This window comes from Polyodon spathula, chromosome 3 (genome assembly GCF_017654505.1).
Source record: "Polyodon spathula isolate WHYD16114869_AA chromosome 3, ASM1765450v1, whole genome shotgun sequence".
NCBI lineage: Eukaryota > Metazoa > Chordata > Actinopteri > Acipenseriformes > Polyodontidae > Polyodon > Polyodon spathula.
Genome location: NC_054536.1, coordinates 92,942,245 through 92,967,615, shown reverse-complemented (window position 1 = coordinate 92,967,615; position 25,371 = coordinate 92,942,245). Strand labels below are relative to the sequence as shown.

Below are 25,371 nucleotides of genomic sequence, written 5' to 3'. Positions count from 1 at the left end.
ATGGCTTTAATGGTGCTCCGTGGGATGTTCATAGTTTTGGATATTTTTTTATAACTCAAGCCTGATCTGTACTTCTCCACAACTTTGTCCCTGACCTGTTTGGAGAGCTCCTTGGTCTTCATGGTGCCGCTTGCTTGGTAGTGCCCCTTGCTTAGTGGTGTTGCAGACTCTGGGGCCTTTCAGAACAGGTGTATATATAACTGAGATCATGTGACAGATCATGTGACACTTAGATTGCACACAGGTGGACTTTATTTAACTAATTATGTGACTTCTGAAGGTAATTGGTTGCACCAGATCTTATTTAGAGGCTTAATAGCAAAGGGGGTGAATACATATGCATGCACCACTTTTCCGTTATTTATTTTTTAGAATTTTTTTAAACAAGTTATTTTTTTCATTTCACTTCGCCAATTTGGACTATTTTGTGTATGTCCATTACATGAAATCCAAATAAAAATCAATTTTAATTCCAAGTTGTAAGGCAACAAAATAGGAAAAATGCCAAGGGGGGGTCAATACTTTCGCAAGCCACTGTAGTATATTAGCCCTCAACAGAAAGAAACATTATTAAACCATAAATTATTCAAAATGTGTTATGGAATAAAATGAAAAGAAACTTAATCACCTTTCATCTACACACAATCTAAATGTGTTTTACACAAATACCCAAACAGGGTTTGTTCATAACTCACACATCTAACAATATACTATTGGTAGCAACCCTGCCACTTCCAAACAATGTCACAGTAGTCTAAGACACATAATACTTACGACAACACTCTTACGACAAAAATGAAGTTGCCTAACAGCAAAAGTGTTGCCGTCAAAACGCGTTTTCAAAAGCCAAACGGTTCTTAAGCTGTAACAGAAGAGAACGCAACCACCGTGTTTTTGGACTCACCTTTGGCATAAACACTAAACACAGGGTGATAGTGCTACAGAAAATGATGACCAGTGCTACTATGCAGAACTGCACGTTGGGCTGGTCTCGGGTCAGGAAGGACACGGCCGCTCCGATGATACACATGATGCCCACATTGTACACACTCATCCCGATGTACTTGCTGTCGTTCAAGGCAGGGATGCTTACATTGCGAGTCTCCCAGGCTAGAAAACACCCAAATAACTGGAAAACAAGAGAGGGAACATTCTATTATACAGCATTACAGAAGCTAAGAGATAAAAATGGTATACCGGGACAATATCTATGGATTTTAAGTGGTCCAGCAAATACCCACACCATTTAGAGTGTTGCAAGACTGGTTTATTCTGTTTGTCTTTGGGTAATTTAAAATGATAGGATAACCTGACCAATACATTGGAATACATTCGTGTTTAAACTATGTTCTGGAATTTGGTCCAATGCTGATGAGCAGAATGGTATTTTGTTAGTATTTTAGTTCACACTTTAACTAGCGATCTGCAGAGTTTGGATTTGGAAAATGTCAGGACCAGATTAGAATGCAGTACTACAATTCCAAATATACAGTACTGTAATGATTTCCATTACATGAGAGTAGGTGTTAAAACTTCATGCTGATATTGGATAAGATAAGCAACAATTAAGACATAGCTTCTTTTACTGTAAACTAATGTGATCCATCTTCGTTTCCTTCCATCTGATGATGTAGATATCCTTCTGCCTGGTGTTGATGAAAGGTGTAAAATGGTAACAGATAATTGGAAATATCCCAAATCAATATGTTGCTGGTTTTCCTTATAACAGATTGGACTTATAGATTTATTGCTCCCTCCTCCACTCACATATTTTACAGATGCTCCACGATGTCAGTTTTTTGCTGATTAGATTTTATCATCCGGTCAGTGTGATCCAAGAAATTTTCCATCAACTTTAAATCAATAAACTGTCAAATTGCTTATTTATTTATTTATTTATTTATTTATTTTACCAAGAAACTCTTGGAGCAGATTGTCAGATCTGATTTGAAAGTCTAGGGATATGGATGGGCCAAAGCTATAGGCACTCACACAGAATGACAGCACAGACATTCACATGCTGTGAAAAAAGGAAACCAAGATTTAAAAAAAAAAAAAACACTTGCACAAGATGGCCAAGAAAGAGTGCTGACTGGTTTTAAAAGCCGAGGAGGCTGGTGTGGGAGTTTATGTAGGCGGCTGGTGAATTGCAGGACAAGGAGAGCAGCCCTGCCAGATTCAGCCCGACAAGCCTAAACAAGGCAGTGGCATCACCACAGAGTACTTTAAAGAAGCGATGAGTCAGACCTGTATCTCTTCAGAGATTATAGGGTGTAGGAATTAACTCATGGTGATTTATGCAGTCCATTAGATTACTTCTTTTTCATTTTATACATTTGGGCAGCAGAGTTAATTTGATTTAAAGTGGAAGTAGGTTCAAATTACCTTTTCTTTTTTTCTGTTGCTACACCTCTTCACAGTGTTCGCAATCATTCCAAGTGGTTCTGAGAATTACTCAATTCTTTTTTTTTTATTTGTATTGTTTTGTTAAGTCTGTTAAACAAAAGCTTCTCTTCAGTTCTGGTTGCCTGTCACAGAAGGGCAGCGCTTAACTAATGTTCAAAACTCTCCTTACATAAACTTCTCAGAAACATAAAAACAATATCTGAGTCAGGGGTAAAGGGAAAGTAATAATACAGAAATGAATAATACAAAACCAAATGAACAGGAACATTTTATTTAAAGCGACTTAGTCTTTAGCAGATTAGCAGATAACATTTATTTGTTTTGCAAATTTCATCTTTTGATATATAAAAGTTGCATGTCCTTTCTATGGTTAATTGTAGCCAGGATGGCAAAGATAGCACATTTGACAGATAGAAGGATGATAGAATGTAATTGCCCAATTTGGCACAAATCACTGCTACCCTAGTCATCAGCTACAGTGGTGTAGTCGAACAAAGATCCAGTTCTATTTTCTATAGGCAGCTCAGACATTATCGTTCTGCCACTGACACACAGACATATAATGTAAAGCATTCTGACAAGATGGAGAAAGACACTTTGTGGAAATTAGATAAATGCATTAGTGTTCATAGAAATGCAGTATACAAATAAAATGTGGATGTGTATAATAATGATTCTTTAATAAAATCTATATTTTCAGACTACCCCAGGCTGAACTGGAGGATGTGCTTACCATGAGAAGCCCTTTGTAGGCATAGACTATGCCAAGCCAGATAGTCATGTTTGCGTTTTCACAGTGTTCCAGGAAAGGGCGGATTGCAATATCTCTGCCTTGAGGGTCTGCCTGTAAGAAAGTAAACGAAAAACTGATTTAGGGGAAGCAAGGCCCGGCAGATCGCTTGTCAATGTGTTTTATTTCCCTTCGTTTTCATTGTCCTACTACAGGACCGCAAGGATGAGGAATGTGTTGAATTTATTTATACTGACCACTGGTGTGCCAAAAGCTATTAAGTGTGTACCTCGCTGTTGTTGAGACAGAGAGAATGCAATGATTAATCTGCGATTTGCATTCTGATTTACCAGTCAGACTTTGTCTGTGTAAATCAGAAACGTACATTATCTGCAAAAAAAACAATTTTTTACCAATGCTGTCTTAATAAAACCACACAAACGGCATCTGCAGTGCATTACCTTTGTGTTTTTTTTTGGGGGGGTCAATGAGGTCAATAGTAAAACAAGCTCTTCTACAGCTTTAATGCACCCACTCTCTTCAAATCAAAAGTTGTAAAGTTTTAGAATTAAAATATCAGTGCAGAATGCAGAGATGGATGACCCGTCAGATTTTTCCTTCTTTTGACTCGGTATAAGCTTTATGAGGACCTCAAAGATGCTGTCATCAAACATGCCTACTTGGAAGAAAGTTATTGGTGCATTGTACGGTATCCAAAGAAATTACAAAAACCCTCTCAAACAGGAAAAAGCTACTGGCAACTTGTGCTGCCTCACTGTAGATAAGTGAGCATGCCAAGCCAGGACAGAAAACAACTTGCACAGTGCAAGTCAGTTTCATCAGAGTTAAACAAACAACACGTGTATATTTAATCCCTTCTGGATGGACCTGGCTGATCTACCCAGGTATTATCTATTGAATACCAGTGTCTATCAATATTCAAACTGAATATATACTTTTACAAAATGGCATGAACAGAGGGAGCAATTGCAAGTGTTCCAAGCTGTGCAGATATGTCACCATACCAGCACAGCTTGGAACTTTGGCTGATTCCTTTGACAACCAATTCACTATGTGGAAGGGTGGGGGTGCCACTGTTCCAGATTAGGCTGTGTTGCTAAGCAGATGCAGAGCTTGATCTACAAATACATAATTACATAAATAATAATACATTAAATCTCAAATGTTAGCTGTAAATATAGGTTTAAACATACTTTCTTTTCCATACATTATCGTTAATGTATACACAGAATACTCCACACAGGTTCAGTGCTGAGGGGTTATTCAGTCATCCTAACTACAGGACTCTATGAAAGTACATGGCGTATCCTCTATTTACAGGGCTCCAGATGTCTTTCTATACTGTATCTAATACATTTTAAATATGCTGTGTTAAATGAAAAAGCCCCCTTAGAACAGTTTTCTCCTCAGGCACATGACTGTATAATCACAGATAACAATCTCATTTTAATAATTCATGCTGCCATGCTGCACCATTAGTTTACTGTATAGGTATTGCATTGTTTGGGTTGATGAATACTTAATTGCTTAAACTGTAACAAATTACATGTGTCTTGGCAACACTTTATCAGTGATTTTATGCCACCAATCATGCTTCTCCGACCACAAATAAACAGCCGATGTAAACGGAAAAAAAAACTTGGCCTAAATAACAGAACCACTGACATCAGCAGAGGATCTCACCGTGCTGGCTCTACACCGGCACTGATTCTGAATAACAGCAGCACATCAGCAGAGGATCTCACTGTGCTAGCTCTACACCGGCACTGATTCTGAATAACAGCAGCACATCAGCAGAGGACCTCACTGTGATAGATCTACATAGGCACTGATTCTGAATAACAGCAGCACATCAGCAGAGGACCTCACTGTGATAGCTCTACATAGGCACTGATTCTGAATAACAGCAGCACATCAGCAGAGGATCTCACTGTGCTAGCTCTACACCGGCACTGATTCTGAATAACAGCAGCACATCAGCAGAGGATCTCACTGTGCTAGCTCTACACCGGCACTGATTCTGAATAACAGCAGCACATCAGCAGAGGATCTCACTGTGCTAGCTCTACACCGGCACTGATTCTGAATAACAGCAGCACATCAGCAGAGGAGCTCACTGTGCTAGCTCTACACCGGCACTGATTCTGAATAACAGCAGCACATCAGCAGAGGATCTCACTGTGCTAGCTCTACACCGGCACTGATTCTGAATAACAGCAGCACATCAGCAGAGGATCTCACTGTGCTAGCTCTACACCGGCACTGATTCTGAATAACAGCAGCACATCAGCAGAGGATCTCACTGTGCTAGCTCTACACCGGCACTGATTCTGAATAACAGCAGCACATCAGCAGAGGATCTCACTGTGCTAGCTCTACACCGGCACTGATTCTGAATAACAGCAGCACATCAGCAGAGGACCTCACTGTGATAGATCTACATAGGCACTGATTCTGAATAACAGCAGCACATCAGCAGAGGATCTCACTGTGCTAGCTCTACACCGGCACTGATTCTGAATAACAGCAGCACATCAGCAGAGGATCTCACTGTGGTAGCTCTACACCGGCACTGATTCTGAATAACAGCAGCACTGACCATAGGCATCATTTACACAGGGCCATGACTCCCTCACTTTTTCAATGATGGGTAAATGTCCCCCTCACATTGCAGGAGTACTAAAACTGTTATTTCACAAAAATGTATTGGTATAATCACTAGTCAGTATAGAAGTCAATGGGAAGAATAATGGGATCGGATCCGGGATTACTGGAGTCGGATCAAAAGATGATGTTTTACTACGAGGAACTGGATCAGGTGCTACTGATCTGTAATGCTGATCCGATCCTGGAGCTGCACACACCATAACTGGGGAAACTTACCAATGAGAAGTGAACATACAAAGAAAGTAATTTAAAGGCCCAGGCTGACAAATTTGTAAACAGCCTGAGATCACAGTAATGTCATGGAAATGGCAAACGGATGTACAGAGATAGAGGAAGATGCTGTATCCAAAACACAGGAAAATGGTTTAAGTTTGTAATTCACCATAGCTTGTGTTATTTACTAATGTTACGACACTGAGGTTTCTGTCTGCTTACAGTTTAAATCTTCATTTTAAAGTGAAACAGGAAACTTAAAACAGCAAAATGACCTTTGTGTCTTGTGCAAATAAATACAGACATTAATAAAAATTAAATACATTACCATGGAATTTTTACACAATTATTACACCAAATTAATGATGATATAGTACTGATTCTAAATTATTCTGCGTGTTTAAATACATCAGCTTTCAAGGGATCACATCTAACCAACAGACTCTAATTCATGGAATCAGAGAGCTCCTCTTCAGACCTACTCCAGGAGGTTTCAAAACTAACCAGACTCAATACAAAAAATAAGCACACTGGAAATATCAGGTGCTCATAAACGTACAGTATTTCCATGTAATGTATGTGATCTGTAATATAGAACAATTATATTACTCTTTCAACTCAATATTATGGGAAATACTTTATTTCTATACATGTCATTCACTTCTTAAACACACACACACACACATACACACACACACACACACACACACACACACACACACACACAAACACACACACACACACTTTAAAATGGAATCATTTTATACTGCTGGTTTGGTTTCCGGTCTCAGTGCAGGGCACGATCTAGCCAAAGGGCTGGTACAGACACAGCTAAATCATCCACCAGCAGTCAAGTTGCTTTTGAACAGCAAGAAAAAAACAATTGCTTGGGACCTTTGTTCTTCAGGGTTGGGTCCTAGAAGTAATCGCCCGGAACTGGCATCTGTCATTAGTGTACATATCAGGGCATTAATCCAAAACAGCACAACTGGCTTGTCTCAACTCAACCCTTGTTTAGTGCAAAACAATCAGCAAACTAATAATTGCATTTTAAGGGGATCAATAAAGTATAGATAGCAGATATAGATGGAACATAGTACATAGTAATTGCTGTTAACAGTTCCACTTCCCAATAAAGACGTTTTGTTTGTTACAATTAGCCCCATTGTAACATATGCCACACTGGGAACTTTAAACTGTAATTGCATTATAAATTGAGAGAAGCCAGTGAAGTAAGTTGTTACTTTCTGCAAATAACCAAAAAACATGACATATTAAGATCAAGGAATTTGTGAAGGTTCCTTATACACCCAAGTACAGAACATTATTGACCTGGTTGTTAATGTACCAAATGAATCAATTATGAAATTAGCTAAACTAGTTGTATGCAATGCATTTGCACAGACTGTGAAGATTCTCTGTAGGTACAGATTTCCTTACGGCTCACTTAGATCAGCAATAAAAGAAAGTGCTGTGTATAATCTCTGAGCTGCTCAGGAGATGCAGGACTGACCATGCTGTTGGGAAGGTTCTCTGAGCAGCTCAGCTACTTGATGCACCCAGTGACACCTTCCAGGAGGCTGCTAGTCGAGTGCACCTACAGCTACTTTATTCTAGTGGTGAGCGCTGGCTGAAGGCCAACTTGATCCAGTAACATTAGACAACAATGTGCAAGAAAAGGATTGCAATACCAGGTACTTTAATGGCTTCCTGTCACCTTTATGAGATATGGAGGAAGGAAGCTGAAATCATTTAACTACTATTGATCACAGATTCAGCTTCTGTAATGAGACAGTGTTACATCCCACAACACTGCACGGCTGCTGGGGGAAAATGACTTGTTTCAATACTCCATCTTAAAATGAATGGTCTGTATAATCAGTGAGCCAAAAGATCCTCACGGTTATTACCAAATTGGGCTCTTATTTACCCTTTGGGTTTTCTAAACTCTAAATGGCTACTTTATAGTGCTTGAGTTTTAAATTGTGCAGGTCAGAGCATGTAAATGTGAATGCTGATGACATGCAACACCTCAAAATAAACACAGCCCCAAAACTCCGCTAGCCTGTCCATGGCTAACATGCACTATGCTGCAGTTACTGCAGAAGATGTCTTTAATCATTTGCAAAATAGAACCCATGGGGATCATCGATATATTTCTACTTGTGGAAGTTACCCTAATGAAGCTTTTCTTGTTACCTTTGCTGAACTGTAATAACTGTACTTTAGTAGGAAGTTGCAGTTAAGTTGTTGCAGATGTAGGACCCTTTGTGGAAAATACAAATACTAATCATTCCAGTGCTAAATTTATAACTAAAATGGAACCATCACAGTTAGTAATATTTTGATTAATGTTAGTTTGATATTACAGTTTATATATAATATAATATAATATTATATATAAGCTTTAAATTGTTTGCCTGTAATTTTAAATGTGCATGTTGACTTTTCACCACTGCAGTTGTGGAGAGTCTTCCTGTGAGTAGATGTTTCTTTTATTTTTGTAAAGTATTTTCAGTTTGCAAATGAGAAGAGGTAAATGTCCAGGAAGCATAGAAATAATGAACAATTCTGAGGACGCAAGTCTCCAACACAACAAGCCTGGATCAGCGGTGGAAAGGTAAAATGACTTGTGAACAAACATCCCTTCCATCAAAAATGTTCTCATTTCGGGAATAAAATAATCAATAATTAAGAATATTATTGTGACGTGTGTCTGTCCAAGTCCAGAGTGCTACACAGGTTGAGAAAATGGGTGGTTTTTATAATCGATAGATATGTGAGTTGATTATTTCTATCATGTTGTTATGATTTTACCTGCACTGATTTGAGCTTTTTATGCAAATCAGTCTGATTCTTTACCCTTACCCTTTTCACACTAACTAAATAATCATTACAATAGTCACGTTTTGAAAATGTAATTGTGAATGAAGTGAAGTGCAGTATCATGTTTTTTGATGTGTGTTATTGGATATAAGAACAGGGAAAATAGTATGGCATTTGAATCTAGACCATAGTATAGTAAAATAATGTGCCCAGTCTAGGACAGTAGTGTAGCATGCACAGAGGTAGGGGTGAGGGCTGGTAGTGCTCTCTTCATTGCATCTGGCTCATTTAATGTCTTTTGTATGCGTAAATTACTTTTGTTTCTTTAGTAATGGAATGGACAATCGGAATTTATATAGTATTAGCTGAAAGCAAACTGAGAAAAGGGTTTCACCTTTGAGTCAAGTGATAATGTGATTCTCTCGTAACTTTAAAAAAAAAACTAACTAGGAAGCTGTGACGTCAAACTATAGGGCAAGCAGAACAGTGTTTCACATAAAACTGTTTGTTAAGAAAGTCTTGTTACCCTAAGTATAACATTCATGAAGTATGTTTCTTTTAAAACCAACAGTGTGAGACAAGAAAACAAGTGGAAACACACTGCACAATGAACAGTGGTTTTAATTGTGCACTGAAACAAAAATACAATAAAATAAAATATTATATTCTGTAGCAGTGACCAAACATTAGATTTCCATGCAGTACACTGTAATGACCTACAGCATTTGGCCACTACAATAGAATAAAGTATTTCATATACAGTATGGGAATCAAACAGGAAGTGCAGTAGGCTGAGACAACCAGAATTATGTCCCATAAGTTTACAGCCACTGTGCCTCCTCACACCAATTTACAATTTCACCAGCAGAGGCAGCGCCGTTAAGCACGACTCAAAGGGTAGACAGATGGTTCCACAGACGGCAAGTCCCCCAGATTCTATCCTTTAAAGCTCTGAGTGCCTGTGATCGATTACGCACTCACTTCTATCAGAAGAAGGGTGGCTTTAGCAGCACAGCTACAGGAGCCACCTAGTGCTTTACACAGGACTCTGAAGAGGACCAATGAAATCGTGATGTGCAAAGCAAGTCAACTTTCTGAAAGTGATTTCAAGTGTGCTCTTTGAGGGCAGAGCTGTTGTGGATAAAGAGGAAGGGTGGAGGGGCTGCAAGGTAAAGAAGCTGCTGATTTCTTCAAAGGCTACGATGGCATCTTCCACTGTTCACATATATATTAACCACTCTTCCCTGCAACTCCATCTTAAATACAATGAACAGCACCCTATTCCACTGACCTAGTGCCGGGAAAGTGTATCTCCCAAGAAGGCATTACAGCAGTTGCAGCACCAAATAAAAACATCTTTTAACAATCTATTCCATGTGCAATAGCACATGTGTTTAACTATTTTTGATTATGTAAGAAAAAAAAAAAAAGAGAAATCTGTGATTTATATTAAATGTCCAAGTCCCCAAATTGTGGGCACCATTCTATACTACAGCTATGGCCAAAAGTTTTGCATCCCCCTATAGAATGAACTAAGTTTGCTTCATACAGTCAAATGAAACCTGCTGAATGATGTCAGGTTAATATATTGAATTTCATACCACTTTGTATTTTCTATATACTTAATGAAAAACTGACAAAAATGGAAAAATCCAGAATTAATCTCCTGTCTGCAGATTTCTAGCTTTTCCAGCAGTTTGTTAAGGTGATTATAAACACTGTCATATTAGCTTTGCTTTTAAGACACCAGTCATTTCCACTGCTAACTGCACCCCACAAACTCTCTCAGTTTAATGTGACTGTTTGAGGTGATTGTTAGCTCTGAGGGGATTTACATTTTCACTAGCTTTCTCCAGTCATGAGCTGGTAAAAGCACAGTCACAGCATCTCCCAAGAGCAGGTTGTTTAAAAGAGCACTAAAAACAGATGCTGGCACGAAAACTGTCACAATCCGTGTTTGAAATGCTACTGTGTGTGTTACCTAAGATCAAAGTCTACCCAATGTGTGAAAAAAAGTAGTTCCACATCGGCTCTGTTCAGACACATTGAGGCAATTACAACTGTTTCACTCAGGCTATATTGTGTCAAGCTACTGGAATTTAAACTGGAGACCGCCTAAGTCCAAACACAGTAATGATTAAATATAAGGGAACATTCGATCCAGTGCTCTGCAGAAAAACTTTACAATGGTTATGTAATGCCGAGGAGCAGATTTGGATCCAAATTTCATAAAATGAAAACAATATAGAAATGTGAAAATTGAAATTCACAAAACAATAACAGAATTACAAAGTTACCAAGTTGTGTTATAGAGTCGTTTCAAACAGGTGCATTTTTGTCCATTATTAGCAAACAACGTGTCACCCAAGGATAGAAGATAGAACTCAAATAATCGTTGTGTTTGTTTTATATCCTTATCTTTCTTGGCTCTGTACAGCTTTTCAGCTCAGGCTAAACTTCAGTTTCAATGCATTGAGCACTTGCAGGGGGTTCTCATTTCCTCACCAGCTGCTTTGGGAAATGAGGGATGACTTGGATACATTAGTAATTTCTTCAAACCACTAGGGTTTCTTAAGCCCTTCAGCCAGCCGACCAGCCAGCTTCCATTTCTATTCCCAAATCATTCCAGTCCAAAGGCACCAGCACAAACCACTAAGCAATTTAATGAATGCATAGGCCTAATTCTTCAATTGGCTGAAATACCATTAGAACATTTCAGGTCTTGTTTTTATTATAGAACAAGTGCAATAAGCATGAGTGTGATTGGGGGTAAAGATAACCACTGTAGGCTTTCGTGCAATTAAACTAAACTCCATTGTCATTCCTTTAAAGATTGTTTGCTGCAGTCATTTAAAGGGAAAAGGGGATATACCGGCTTCTGAAATCCCAGACATAATCCATCTTCTAGAATCCCAGACATAACCCCCACCCCCCACCCCCCCCAAAAGAAATGTAATGCAAACATGTTTGGTAAATATCAGGTGAGCTAAGCTAACCAGCTGACTTGGTTCACACTGGGTCACAAGTGTTTTTTCTTACAGGCCATGAAGCACAGCTAAGGCAGTTTGGGTGCTGACCTCTATAAAGAGCTAAATGGTGCAGAAATGTAAAAGCAGAATCACTTGAGCCACAACACATAAACAGACATGCACTTATACAGGCATCAGTACACCTGAGCTTTGCAGCAAGTCATAGCTCAGATCACTTGTATTCTCCTGAGCAAAAGGCAGACAGTTAACCCACTACTGTTCTGCTGCAGAGCTGGCAACCAAGTTCTTTGATTGTTTGAGGGTATGTGTCAGCCTATCAAACAGAGACATGTTTGGCTTTGATTGCATTCTTGGCATGCAATTCAATGCAATTAATTGTATAGTGGACCTAGCCAGGTTACTTCATTCTGGATTGTTCAAGATGTTTTCAGACAAACAGCCAGTGCTTTAGAAAGGTTGTCCAGCAGCAGGCCACTCATGCAGTCATGTGAGGAGGTGAGGGGCAAATATTCAAACATCTTACGAATCTTCTCCTCTTTCTTGCAACTCTGTTTCTGTTGCAAATTTTTTTGTGTAAAATTGCAATTGAGTGAAATATAAAAGAGTTGTGGAGAAACTGCAATTATCGCAGCTCTGTGGAAATGAATAAATTAACTTGAATTAACATAGAAAATCAACTCTCTTGAGGTATATAACCATTGCAACTTTTTGCAAAATGAAGACTCGTTATTTGGGCTTGACGAGGCATAGCCCCAGCACCTCTTCAGCTATGAAAGTTAAAAATGTCATTAAATGTTTTGCTCTCAAATGCGTTTTCTTACAATTCTCAACACAGTTTCATCCATTCTGCAAGTTCTTGTGTGCGCTAAACAGAGAGTCCACTGCCGGGGACATTAAATTACTTTACCATTTACGTGCCATAAAGATGACTCTGGCTGCGAAAGAAGGACTGCGACTCTACTGTCGTTTTTTATACAGAAATTAAAGAAGTTTACTTGATTTGAAAAATGTCTTGAACGATACAAGAACTTCTTAATAACTCTATTATTGTCATTGCGTGCTCCCTGACACTCCTCTCTTTACTGATTAAGCACTGGTAATTAGTACTGTTTAAAATAAACCACAAATAAATTAAATGTTTGAGTTGGAAATAAACCAAAATGTTATTATGTTTAATCAAAGTATAAATCAACTAAGGCCTTTTTCAGTAGACAAGTCAAAGAATGTTATACATTGTCTGTATATTCTGCCTGCATGATATTTTCTCTTTTTCTGTTGCTCTGTTAGCATTTGCAAATATAGCTGTCTGAAAGCCATGTTCACGTATTAACTAGAAACAGAGATTGTCTTGAAATACTTCCTGCAAAATAATTAAGAGGAAACATGAAACATAGTGATTTGCGAGCAAATTAACTTTTGAATTTAACTCGTGGTGGTGAACTTGTTTTGCAAAGAAATCTCTACAACTCCCTTTGCGACACACGCAAGGTATTTGAATATTTGGTCCTGAGTTTCCGTTCTAGAATAATATCCCAAACCACTGGGCAGTACTTTGATACAAGCTCTGTTCTTTTGCTACAGTGGGTAGGATAGTCACAAAACTGAAATACTATCACTTCTATTATGTTATTATAGGAGAAAGATGCAGACAACCTCTCTTAAGTGGTGGAGCTATTGGAGCTACTCCATGGGGACTGGAGACATTTTACAAACTAGTATCCTGGATTCCTTCCCTTCTAGCTATATCCTGTATTAAAAACTTATGGAATAAATGTACTGGAAGTGACAGGCCATGGCTACCAAAACAGGCTCATTCCAGTAGAACTCATTTATCTTCTAAAGGCAAAATCCAAGGACACTGGGAAATCAGCAAATGGAGGTATACAACATGAATAATAAAGAGAAAGTTGAAAATTGTTTGTGAACTAATTTCCTTAACAAAAAAAAAAAAAAAAATCACTGCCCTTTCTGACAAGGACTTTGGTTATGAGTTAAAAATAAAAACGACAATATTATTTTAAAAAAAGAACAAAGGCAAATCTCTAGAAAGAAACAATGTAAACAAAATGTATTCCTCTCAAAATATGGTGTTAATGCTCTTGTTTCAAAATAGGCTAATACAATGTTTTGGTGTGTCAGAAATTAGACAGCACTATGAGGTCTGAAACATTTGCTCAAACCACTTGGGCCAAAGTCTCAGCTCTAGCCAGTAATTGCTCTGTTTTACTATGTGAAGCAGTGTGACAGAGACAGAATGATTTTGGTGATAAAACTCTCTCCTGACTTGTGAGGGTGCTGTTTAAAAGGAACAGAGGACTGGATGGCCAGACATTTCATTCCCAGGGTTAGAAGGAAGTCCATCATCTAGAAATGGAGCGGAGCTACAATACACTAAATCATCGACCCGGAAGGGGAATGGCATGGCAGCCGCAGAATTGAGGAGTGGTTGCACTAGTTAACCAAGATGGTACAAAAGAGGTGTAGCGAAGTGATCTGTTCGTTTGTATGGTTAGAGCTTTTAAACAGATTTAAAAGGCACTGAATCGCAAAAGGACTCTCAATACTGTATCTCCAGCCAAGCCCCACCCCTTGTTCGCTGTTTTTTTCACACAACTCTTTATAGACACGCATACTGTTAAATCATCTCCTGATGTCTCGTTTTATCACCAAACTCCTCACTAATAAAATCCAAGTCATTATTTTATTACCATAACATCTTAAAAGCTCTGCAAATGTCTGTGATATTCTTTGAGTGCTGGATGCAGAAGCAGCTATCTTCTTTGTTTATGTCTGTGTTATCTCTGTGGTGCATGGGGCTATCAGATACCTCCTTTTCTTCAGCTTCATTCAGCTCTTATCGGTCTCACTATGCCATTGAAAGGTTTTCACGGCTTTTTCCGGAGAAAAAAAGACTAGAGACCTGTGCTTTACGTCTTTTTGATGATGTCGGACAGGGTCCGACATCAGACTGGAAAGGGAAAACTGTAATGTTGGACCTGGTTCGACATAGGACTGCAAAGGGTTAACCTGCTTGGAATAGTAATTATCTAGACTACTAACCTTGAAGTACCTATGGTCGAGGTGGATGATAATTATGATGTATTGTTGCCCATACCAAGTTCCATTAATTGCAAGAGAATTTACACCACTCCCCCACTACATAGAAAATACATATACTTAAAACAGGTCAAACCTACAAAACCACAGTGAAGCATTAACATTTCCAAGGTGACTTTTGTAAGTTCTGGGATTCACTGCCTGAATGCTTTGCATCTACTCAGGGTGGTTATTTAGCGTCATCAAGAGACATTGGAAATGTTCCCCAGTCTTTCAGAAATGAAATAGCACCATGCTTTTGTTTTTGGTTTCCTTGTAGCTACAGTACACCTTCAGACCATGTTTGCACTTCTGCACAACACACTAAAAGGCCAGTTCTTGTTATAAAATGAAGGTAAAAAAAGGAACCGTGATACTCTTTTTTTGCCACCAGGTGGCAACAATCTCTCTTTTTTTTAGGTTATTGCTATTTTATTTTTAAACACTTTAACCAGAAAAAAGAAAAAAAACCTGTTGAGATTTTTTATTTGCAAGAGTGCCTCGAAGCAGCATCTTTTGTCCTACCTGATTATACTGCATTTCAACTCTTAGTACCTCATTCGTATGTTCAAGTCATACTCACACTCTCATGTAATAAAACTAATTAATTCAGTTAAGAGCAAAATCAGTTTATGAACACGATACAGCAAAGCTGCCATTCCAGTAGCTCATCACTAAATAACACATGTTACAGCCTGGTGCAGCTCCAGACATAAAGAAGCGAAAAGTTGTTACATAGAGGCAAGATCTGCGCTTTGGTCATAAGACCCAAGAAGACTGTTAGAATTTGTGGTAGAGCAGTGGTTCTCAGCCCTGGTCCTGGGGACCCCCTATGTCTGCTAGCTTTCTTTCCAACTGATCTCTCAATTACTGAACTAGACAATTAATTGAACTGATAATTTGTTTAATTAAACTTTTTAAATTTGTTTTCAGCTCTTAAACAGTTGCCGATTTCAAGCTAGCTATAACATTTTATAAGGAACTCTGCAACTGTTTAAGAGCTTAAAACAATTAAAAAAAGGTTGAATTTAGCAAATTATCATTTAATTATTAAATTAAGGGCTAGTTAAGTAATTGAGAGCTCAGCTGGAATGAAAACCAATATTTTTTTTTATTATTATTAAAAAAATCTGCTGACGATAACATCTCATTTCAAGGGGGTCCTTGGAAGAGAAGGCTGCAAGACATAACATTGCCAAAAACATTTCAGACATTAATGGGTTAATTCAAGAAAATATTTTAAATCAAGTTAAGAGGATGTACAGCCAGGCCTGCTTTGCATTTTTCTCAAGTTAGTTTCTCTATATAGAACAGCAAACCTTGCCTTTGAGTGCAGCTGGCTGGAAATAAAAAAATTTAAAAAACACACAAAAGGTGTTTCTATCAGTTAACCCTTTAATAACCCTGCTGTGGGATGGCCCTACAGGGTTTCCATATCCGACACTACCACTGAGGTTAATTACTATACAGATGGCTGGCAGGAGGGGGCTGAGCTATTTGCAAACCTAGAAGATAACACTGCTGATGCCATCTGAGGAGCAATTCCTTTTGCTGCTGTATCTTGCAGGAGATGAACAAGAACTCTCTTCTTGCCATCATCTGTCTTGACAGCAGAACTATTAAAGCAAGCACTTTCATGTCACTGCCATATTTGCATTTGAAGCCTTATGCTTTGAGCTGCATCTGCTGTGGTATTATACTATCCAATGCTTAAACTGAAAGCGGATTTCAGAACCCTTCTATTGTTTTTAACACATTACCAAATTAGAGTTGTTTCAGTGGATTTAACGTAAATCTATTCATCATTTTTGGTCGAAAAGCAATTTTTGAAACAGCCAACGTTTTGTGTCTAGGCTGGCAGTTTCACCCTATTCATACAGTTTCTCACCATGTGTTACAATGACCTTCAATTGCATGCACACAACAACACAAACCCTTTTATTGATCTTTATCTCCCATGAATGAACTGGTCCACTTAGGCTGGAATTACCCACGTAATCTAATGGATAACTAATCTAACATTAAAACTGGACATTACATATTGTGCAGAAGCACAATACTGTCTGTATGTTTGAGGACTACACAATTATATAAGTTGGGGTCCCATATGATTCCATTTCACTTACACTGTGCATACTGCCTGCTACATAAGAACTGCTGACATACAAAACTAGTATATTTGCTATACTATGATGATAAATATACTATGATGATAAATATACTATGATGATAAAGCATGCAATTACGTAAGATTCCAGATCTTTAAGTCTATGTTGGTTGGGTTGTCACAAAAATGTACTGGGTCTGGAGGGGATAGTGATGTTGCTAAAATATTCATATAGGAGCAATTTTCTTTTGGTAAAGAATTGCTGCAGACAAAAATGACAAAACAGTATTTCAACCTGAATTAGGAGGGCTTCGCTGAGGGTCCTTGAAATCTAATTTCAGAAGACATGATCCCAGCCCTGCTGCCTGCCTTGTCAGCTTCTTGGCAGCTGCTATATATCACCTGGTTTGCATTGGACAGGTTGCACTCCAGCACACAGTAAACAAACAGCAATACATTAAGACTGTAAGGTTTAATATTGTCCATATGGGGTACATTTCTGAACTGTGAACATATATCCCCTGGCCCCTTTGAATACTGATCCCTGGCAATTTATCAGCCTCCCTCAGTTCAATGTTTTGTTTTATTTCGCCGCAAGGTTTAGCAGAACACCCATGTCCTTGAATGTCTATGACAAAGTGATTTCCGGGAACACAGTCCGTACATCATTATCCCGCATAATTATTCAGGAAGCACAATTTCTCTTGTTTGTTTGACTGAAATGTCATGTTATTACACAGAAAATTAATGGTTTGTCAAATGTACAGCAAACCTCAGGCTGAAAGAAGTAAGAAAGAAAAGACAAAAGAAAGAAAACAAGTAAGACCCTACCCTGAGATGTTCATAACATGAAGGCGCTGACAGGTCAGTTAAGAGATATTGTTCCCACTTTTGATTGGCTACTCGTCCAGGTCCCCCTGTCTCCCCTTACCAACATAAACTGCAATTACATTAAATTTTAACACAGTACTGAAACTCACAAAAGACTTACAATAAGCAATAAGCATATCTCTCAGTTTAAAAGCACTACAGCCCATACATAAAGCAGAAGGGGAAAAAAGATGGTAGAAGTTAGCGAGAAAACATTTGCAACTGCAGTAGAGCTGGTCCGTGACAACTTAACAGTGCAAATGTAATACTGTAAGAAGGTGCAAGACGCTATTTGCACAGCTGAGTTCAGGCTTCCCAAATAAGAATGTAACATCTGTGTTTTAAGGATTGTCAGATCAACCAGGTCACTCGTGAGAGTTATTTCTGGATGTGACAACACAACACAAGCACTTGCCAAAATATCCTCTACACAGTGCCAAAGTCTACGTCATGTACTGTACTTAGTAGAAAGTTGACAGGCTTCCAATAAAACACTTATATAGTTAAAACAATATCCAAGAGGAAAACTATGCTTGTATGTTTGGCCCTTTAATTGAATACAAAATAAATACAAATAATAAAACACCAGACTGTGAACTATGGGGAATGACAGAATGATGGATAGCCTAATCTAGCAAACCTACTGAGATGCAACCAAAAAGAAGAAAATGCAGTCTGGTGGTTTATTTGTTTTTATTGCATTTTGGCTAGTCCAACAAAACAGTGTAACATAGTTACACAAATTAATAAATAAATAACTGGTTGCTTGCCAAAGTATATATGTATATATGGAAAGATTAGTGCTAAATCTGTACCTAAGTTAAAAGCAGGCAATATTCGTTTTTGTTCACCAGGTGGCCAGTACCCCTGGGTTTGTGCCTGAAAAACCCCTTTAAATCAGGTGTGCTCTCAAAGAAAGGGGAAGGTAGTTTTCAGGGGAGAAGTCAAGCCTCTGTTCAATGCAATGATTTTTGTTAGGCCCAGGGTCCAGAAATATAAAGTTTTTTTTTTTTTTATTTGTCAAGGTGATGCGATGTGCCAGCAAATTCCTGTGGTTTTTACCATCCGCAATTAATTGTTTGTTTTCTGAAACCAAACTTTTGTATTTGGGAACCCATGCTTGCAAACCAGATTTTTTTGTGGATTTGTGGGTTTTTTGTTGGTTTTCCTTTCCTGTGTGAACTGGATGTTCTTTTCTTCTGGATTTTACCCCGCCCCTTGTTCGTTGTATTTTTCACATACCTCTTTACAGACGTGCATACTGATAAACCCTCTCCTGATCACTTGTTTTATCACCAAACTCCTCAATAATGTGATCCAAGTCATTATTTTATTTCTATAACATCTCAAAAAGCTCTGCAAATGTCTGTGATATTCTTTGAGCACTAGATGCGCAAGCAACTATCTCCTTTGTTTGTGTCTCTGTTATCTCTGTGGTGCATGGGGCTATCAGATACGCCCTTTTTTCAGCTTTATTCGGCTCCTATCGGCCATTGAAACGTTTTCTCAGCTTTTTCTGGGGAAAAAAAAAAAGACTAGAGACCTGTGCTTTGTGTCTTTTTGATGATGGAACGGGAACATTGTAATTTTGGACCTGACGTTCTAAAAATTGAACAACTTAAATGTGCTTCTTTTCTTTTTGTTTGTTTTGCTTTCCAGATTGAAAAGCCCAGAAATCCAGGAAATTCCCATCTGGCCAAGACAGCTACCAGAGAATTTCCTTCTTACCTGAAACACTGATGCAAGAGGTCACAATATCATCTGAGCACAAGGCTTCTCTTCTTGATCTACTCTTGAAATGGCCACAGGTATGTACTGAACAGCTTGGAAAGACGCAACTGGTACAACACAGCGTTAACACCAAATACACACTTTGTGTCCGTGCTCACTGGTTGATCAATGCAAAAACTTTAGCAGTGTGATGTGAAAACAGTGGCATGGAATATTGTGGTGGGGAACACCCTGCCCCTGTCCATATTGTGTTTATTTTGGATTGGCTATTGTTGTTTTATGTATCGGTGCATGTACTTGGGCACTGTTGTTTTAGGTCAGCAGGGAAAGAGTTTTACCTTCCCTGCCAAATCACTTCCCATGCAGAATGTGCCTGAGCCAGTTGAGGAATTGACAAGCAATAAAGCTCAGGCACAGCTTTATAAAAGTAGTAGATTCTCACTTCTCAGGCTTGGGTGTTCATGGATAAAGAGCGAGAAAGCGAGACAGTAAGAGCATTAAAAATAAACAATTGCTACCTGTGCTGGGTTTACACTAGCACAGTACTTGTTTGTTTTGTCTTGTTGAATGTTTGACTGTTTTGTTTTGGCCACTGTGCCATTTTATTTTAAGAAGTGTTTTGTTTAATCTTTTTATTTAATAAAGAAATGAGTGCATTTGCGTCTCGCCCCATAGTGCTTGCCTGTTATATCAAGTCTCCGGCTGGTGTGATCACAAGCCATCCTTGCCACGAGTAAGTATTATTTTCTTTAGTGCGGCAGAGAAACTATTTGAATATTCAAACAAATATTACTGTAGATGAATCTGAAGGCAAAAGTCCGCCATAAATGACATAGTTCATACATGTTAGAAATAATGATCACAATGTGTTTTGCCTTGCAGCGATTTACCACCTTGCCAGAATGTGAAGAAATGTTTCTAAAATGGCAAGTGATGTGTGGGACTGTGTGACGGAGAGCGAATGAATCCGAATCAAAAATCTCTCTCTCGACCAGTGAGGGCACTGTACAACAGGAGCTGCGGGCTTCCTACTGAATGGTTGGGCAGTTCATCCTGGGGACAGTCAGGAGCCGGCCATTCAGGAAGAGGGCGGCGTTACGGTACCTGGAGTCATCGCCCTAGTACGGTGAGCGAAGTTTCAGTCATGAATTGGAGGAGACGTGATTGAACTAGCTATCGGAGGGGGCGGGGCTTAGGGTACTTTAGGGGGACGTGACGCCGTAATCGGCTCCTTTGTTGTGGTTAATGGGAGGAGACAAGGACGGAATCTTGAATGAAGTGTGGGTTCATTGAGGAGTATTGTGTTTGTTTTGCCAGACGGCTGATACGAAGCTGGAGCTGCAGCAAGAAGCCCGGACCTGAAGGCGCACGAGCACCAGCACTCAGAGCACCGCACCTGCACCAGAGCACCCAGTTTGGAGACGTGTTTTTGTGTTTATTATTTCGGGACTGCAACCCCTTTGTTTTGTAGCTGGTAATACCCATTGCTGGGTAGAACCAGCTTTATTATTTTGGGTCCAGTTTTCACTGGCAATACCCATTGCTGGGTAGAGCCAGCTTTATTATTTGAAACCCGGTTTTAAAAGGGCATTAAAAGAAACCTGACCGGTAGACTTCGTGTTTGTCCTTTGTTGGAGCACCTCAACTCACCTATACACCGGAGCACTACAAACCACTTTGCCACAGACTGTAATAAACAGGAACCAAAACAGTGAGGTGTTTTTTCTTTGTACAATGCCCCCTTTTCTAGATTTTGGTGAGTTTATTTACATTAAATCTAAAAAAATTGCACAAATAAACCACAGTAATGACATTACTTTATGAAAATGGGTCTTTTCCACTTTGTTTATTGTGCAGAAACCACAATGCCGAGGATTAAAAGAACAAAAAAAGCTTTGTCTGTTTTTGTACTGTTTCTGCCTGAAATATACTCCTCTTTTTCTGGAATATATCATGTTAATCTACACAGAAACACAACAGGGAAGCACACAGAATATATTATTGTATGATAAGTAAAGTAAAAAAAAACCTAAAAACCAAAGAAAATGTTCTAATCCAAGGCTATTATTGTAGCATGGCCAGGTGAGTACCCAGGGTCTGGAAAGCACAGGGATGATTGCTGAGAATACTATGGAGATTAAAATGGTCAAGTACATTTTTTTTTTTTTTTTTTTTTTTGAGTAGTGTCTGTTACATAAAAAAAAATGTTTGACTTTGATCTTTTTGTATTATTTGTTCATAGCACTGTCGTTTCTTTATACAATTTTTTTATAACATCATCCCTTTTTTAGGATATCTTGAAACAAAACTGCCTCTCTACAGCAGTTACTGCATAGTAAGCTTCCTTGTTTAATTGGTTATAATTGATCAGTTATTTTTGAAGGCTTATTTTGTATTCATAAATGTATTGTGTACCGATTACGTATACATTTTAAAAGTATTTGTTCATTGGCAACTCATTCTGTGTTTTTTTTTTGTTATTTTTTATTATTATACCAGGCTTCGCATATGAGTAACTGCACTTTTGAATTTCACCCCTGGTCCTGACAATATCCTCCTCCTCATCTACACAAAGCTGTAAACTGCTTTCTGCTGTGGTTGCGCCAAAGTGGGACAAACAGGGGTGTTTTTTGTTTTATTTTTATAAGCCATGGTGAAGGCACAATCCATTAAGCTGTCAGCTGTTAGAATGTGGACTCATTTGGGATGTACACAGAATAAATCTAATGAGTGCGATGTTTAAAATTTCATGGAGTACAGGAGGTAGAGCGAGTCAGAGGCGTTGCACTTGGACGGAGGATAACTGACAATTGTCCTCAACTTCAGAGAAAAGTAAATTGTTACAAAAGAGAAGACTTGCTGACACTTTGGAATAAAGTACAGTTTATGTATCAGTGAAAGGGATATAGGATATATATATATTTATATATAATATAATATATATATATATATCTATATATATATTGTTAGTATATATAAACATCCGCCCATCCACGTGTGCTTGCACACTTTTTGTCAGTCATCAAAACAAACAAAGCAAGACAAAGCAAGTCTTTATTCCAGTATTCTATGCAGCTGGCTCTTATATTGCAATGTCCAAAAGAAAATAAACAGTTCAAACAAGGTTTCAAACAAAAACCAAACCACCAAAGAAAAATTGATGATGTAAACCAACCGGACCAATAACCCCATCCAGTTGGTGAATAGGTAATTCCACCTGGGTTTTGGGTTTCTTCTTTAGGAACCCTTCTCCTACCCTTATTCCGCAGTCCAGTCCCTTTGCGAATCTCAGCATCAGACAGGCCGTTCCTCATAGCCCCTGCAGAGAACAGGGAATTGCAGATGCAAAGGACCACCACGTTATCCCGTTCCGATCTTATTGTAGATAATCCTCAGAAGTTCTCAGGCAGGCAAACAAAACAAACAACCCAACAGACTAGCGGCACATGCTCCCTTTTACCAGCCAGGCATTTGGCCGTTACAGGCTACAGGTGTGGGTCAATTAAGGCCAATGATAGTCTAACAATAGTCTAACCCTAATTGCCTAGCTAACAACACCTGCAGCCTGTCGGTCCGTTAACTCCTTGACATCATGGCAGGCATGTATGCTGCCCACAGGTCCATCTGATCATTCCTGGCAACCTCTGTGGGCTCATACCAAGCCTGCCATGAATGACTCCTGGTGGTAAACTTGTGAGCTGGCTCACAATATATATATATATATATATATATATATATATATATATATATATATATATATATATATATATATATATACACACACACACACACATACAGTCACCTCCAAAATTATTGGCACCCTTTGATAGATGAGCAAAAAAGGCTGTATAAAATAAACAACACAGGTAATGAGCAATATTTTATGCTCAAAAATATGGGGAAACTATATTCTTTTATACTAATACAATTGCTCAGAGAAAACATTTATTTTTAACAAGTAATCTTTTTTTTTTCTCAAAAGATTGGTGTCACAATTATTGGCACCCCTAAAGATTCTTATAAATAAAACCAAGCAAAATTAAATCTGCATTAACATTCTACTTTTTTAAATACATCTCAGTCTTAAGGAACTGTATTGTGGCCTTCCATGGCTTCCTGTTTCACTGGGGTATAAAAATGAGGTAACATGTATGTAAAGTCAACCTGTCATCCATCACCAAAGGGAAAAGCAAATTTAGAAGCCCAATGGTTTTGTCAGCTGAGAGCAGGAGAGATTTTATTTTTTTTTTAAATATGTTTCTGAAATCGGAGGGTAGTGGTGATGTATCTGTTGTGTCGAGTTTAAATATTACATACTTGCTAATCAGTTTCATAAGGTGCTGTTTAGTTTGATAAGTAGATGCCACAGCTGCATATATAGTATAGTGTATTACATGCTGAGTGAGACTTGCAAGGTGATTTCTCAGATGTCTTTTGAATAGTGTTAGTGCTACTGCTTGCCTCTGAGTTTCTTTGTTCTGTTCTCTGACAAAATAAATAGCACAGTAGAATTGCCAATTTTTTTCTGTAATTCTCAGTGACAGATGCAAAAAAAAACCAGATTGAGTGATTTAAATGCTGTTTCAGTTGCATGTTGACACTTTTACCGACAGAAACACTGTTTAGATAATTGTTATTATTAAGGCATAGTAATATTAAATAGATCAGGTAAGTTTATGATGTCATATCTGTGCAGTAAGACAATTATTACAGCATGGTCATGTGATCTTGTTCAGCCAATCACAGCACTTAATTGTAATGTGTGTGTGTGTGTGTGTGTGTGTGTATATATATATATATATATATATATATATATATATATATATATATATATATATATATATATATATATATATATATATATAGTGCCTATAGAAAGTCTACACCCCCTTCCAAAATGTTCACCTTTTGTTGCCTTATAGCCTGGAATTAAAATGCATTATTTATTTATTTATTTAATTTATCAACTTCCAAGTGAAAAAAATATTCTAGAAATTTGTGGAAAATTCATTAAAAATAAAAACTGAAATAGCTTGGTTGGATAAGTGTCCAACCCCCTTGTATTAGCAATCCTAAATTCGCTCAGGTGTAACCAATCGCCTTCAAAATCACACCCAAGTTAAGTGGCCTCCACCTGTGTTAAATTAAGAACATAGGAACATAAGAAAGTTTACAAATGAGAGGAGGCCATTCGGCCCATCTTGCTCGTTTGGTTGTTAGTAGCTTATTGATCCCAGAATCTCATCAAGCAGCTTCTTGAAGGATCCCAGGGTGTCAACTTCAACAATATTACTGGGGAGTTGATTCCCGACCCTCATGATTCTCTGTGTAAAAAAGTGCCTCCTATTTTCTGTTCTGAATGCCCCTTTGTCTAATCTCCATTTGTGACCCCTGGTCCTTGTTTCTTTTTTCAGGTTGAAAAAGTTCCTTGAGTCGACATTGTCAACACCTTTTAGAATTTTGAATGCTTGAATTAGGTCGCCACATAGTCTTCTTTGTTCAAGACTGAACAGATTCAATTCTTTTAGCCTGTCTGCATATGACGTGCCTTTTAATCCCGGAATAATTCTGGTCGCTCTTCTTTGCACTCTTTCTAGAGCAGCAATATCTTTTTTATAGCGAGGTGACCAGAACTGCACACAATATTCAAGATGAGGTCTTACTAGTGAATTGTACAGTTTTAACATTACTTCCCTTGATTTAAATTCAACACT

The 25,371-nt window shown here is 38.3% G+C and overlaps 1 protein-coding gene across 1 annotated transcript in view; it reads right to left on the bottom strand.

Annotated features, from left to right (window-relative positions):
* LOC121313661 (gamma-aminobutyric acid type B receptor subunit 2-like) overlaps window positions 1-25,371 on the bottom strand; it is a 319,270-nt gene that overhangs the window by 19,123 nt on the left and 274,776 nt on the right. Inside the window, exons 14-15 of the mRNA XM_041246430.1 lie at window positions 3,140-3,250; window positions 905-1,129 (exon numbers count right to left, since the gene is read on the bottom strand). Of these exons, the coding sequence (XP_041102364.1) occupies window positions 905-1,129; window positions 3,140-3,250 (336 nt within the window). The remainder of the gene's footprint in view (window positions 1-904; window positions 1,130-3,139; window positions 3,251-25,371) is intronic.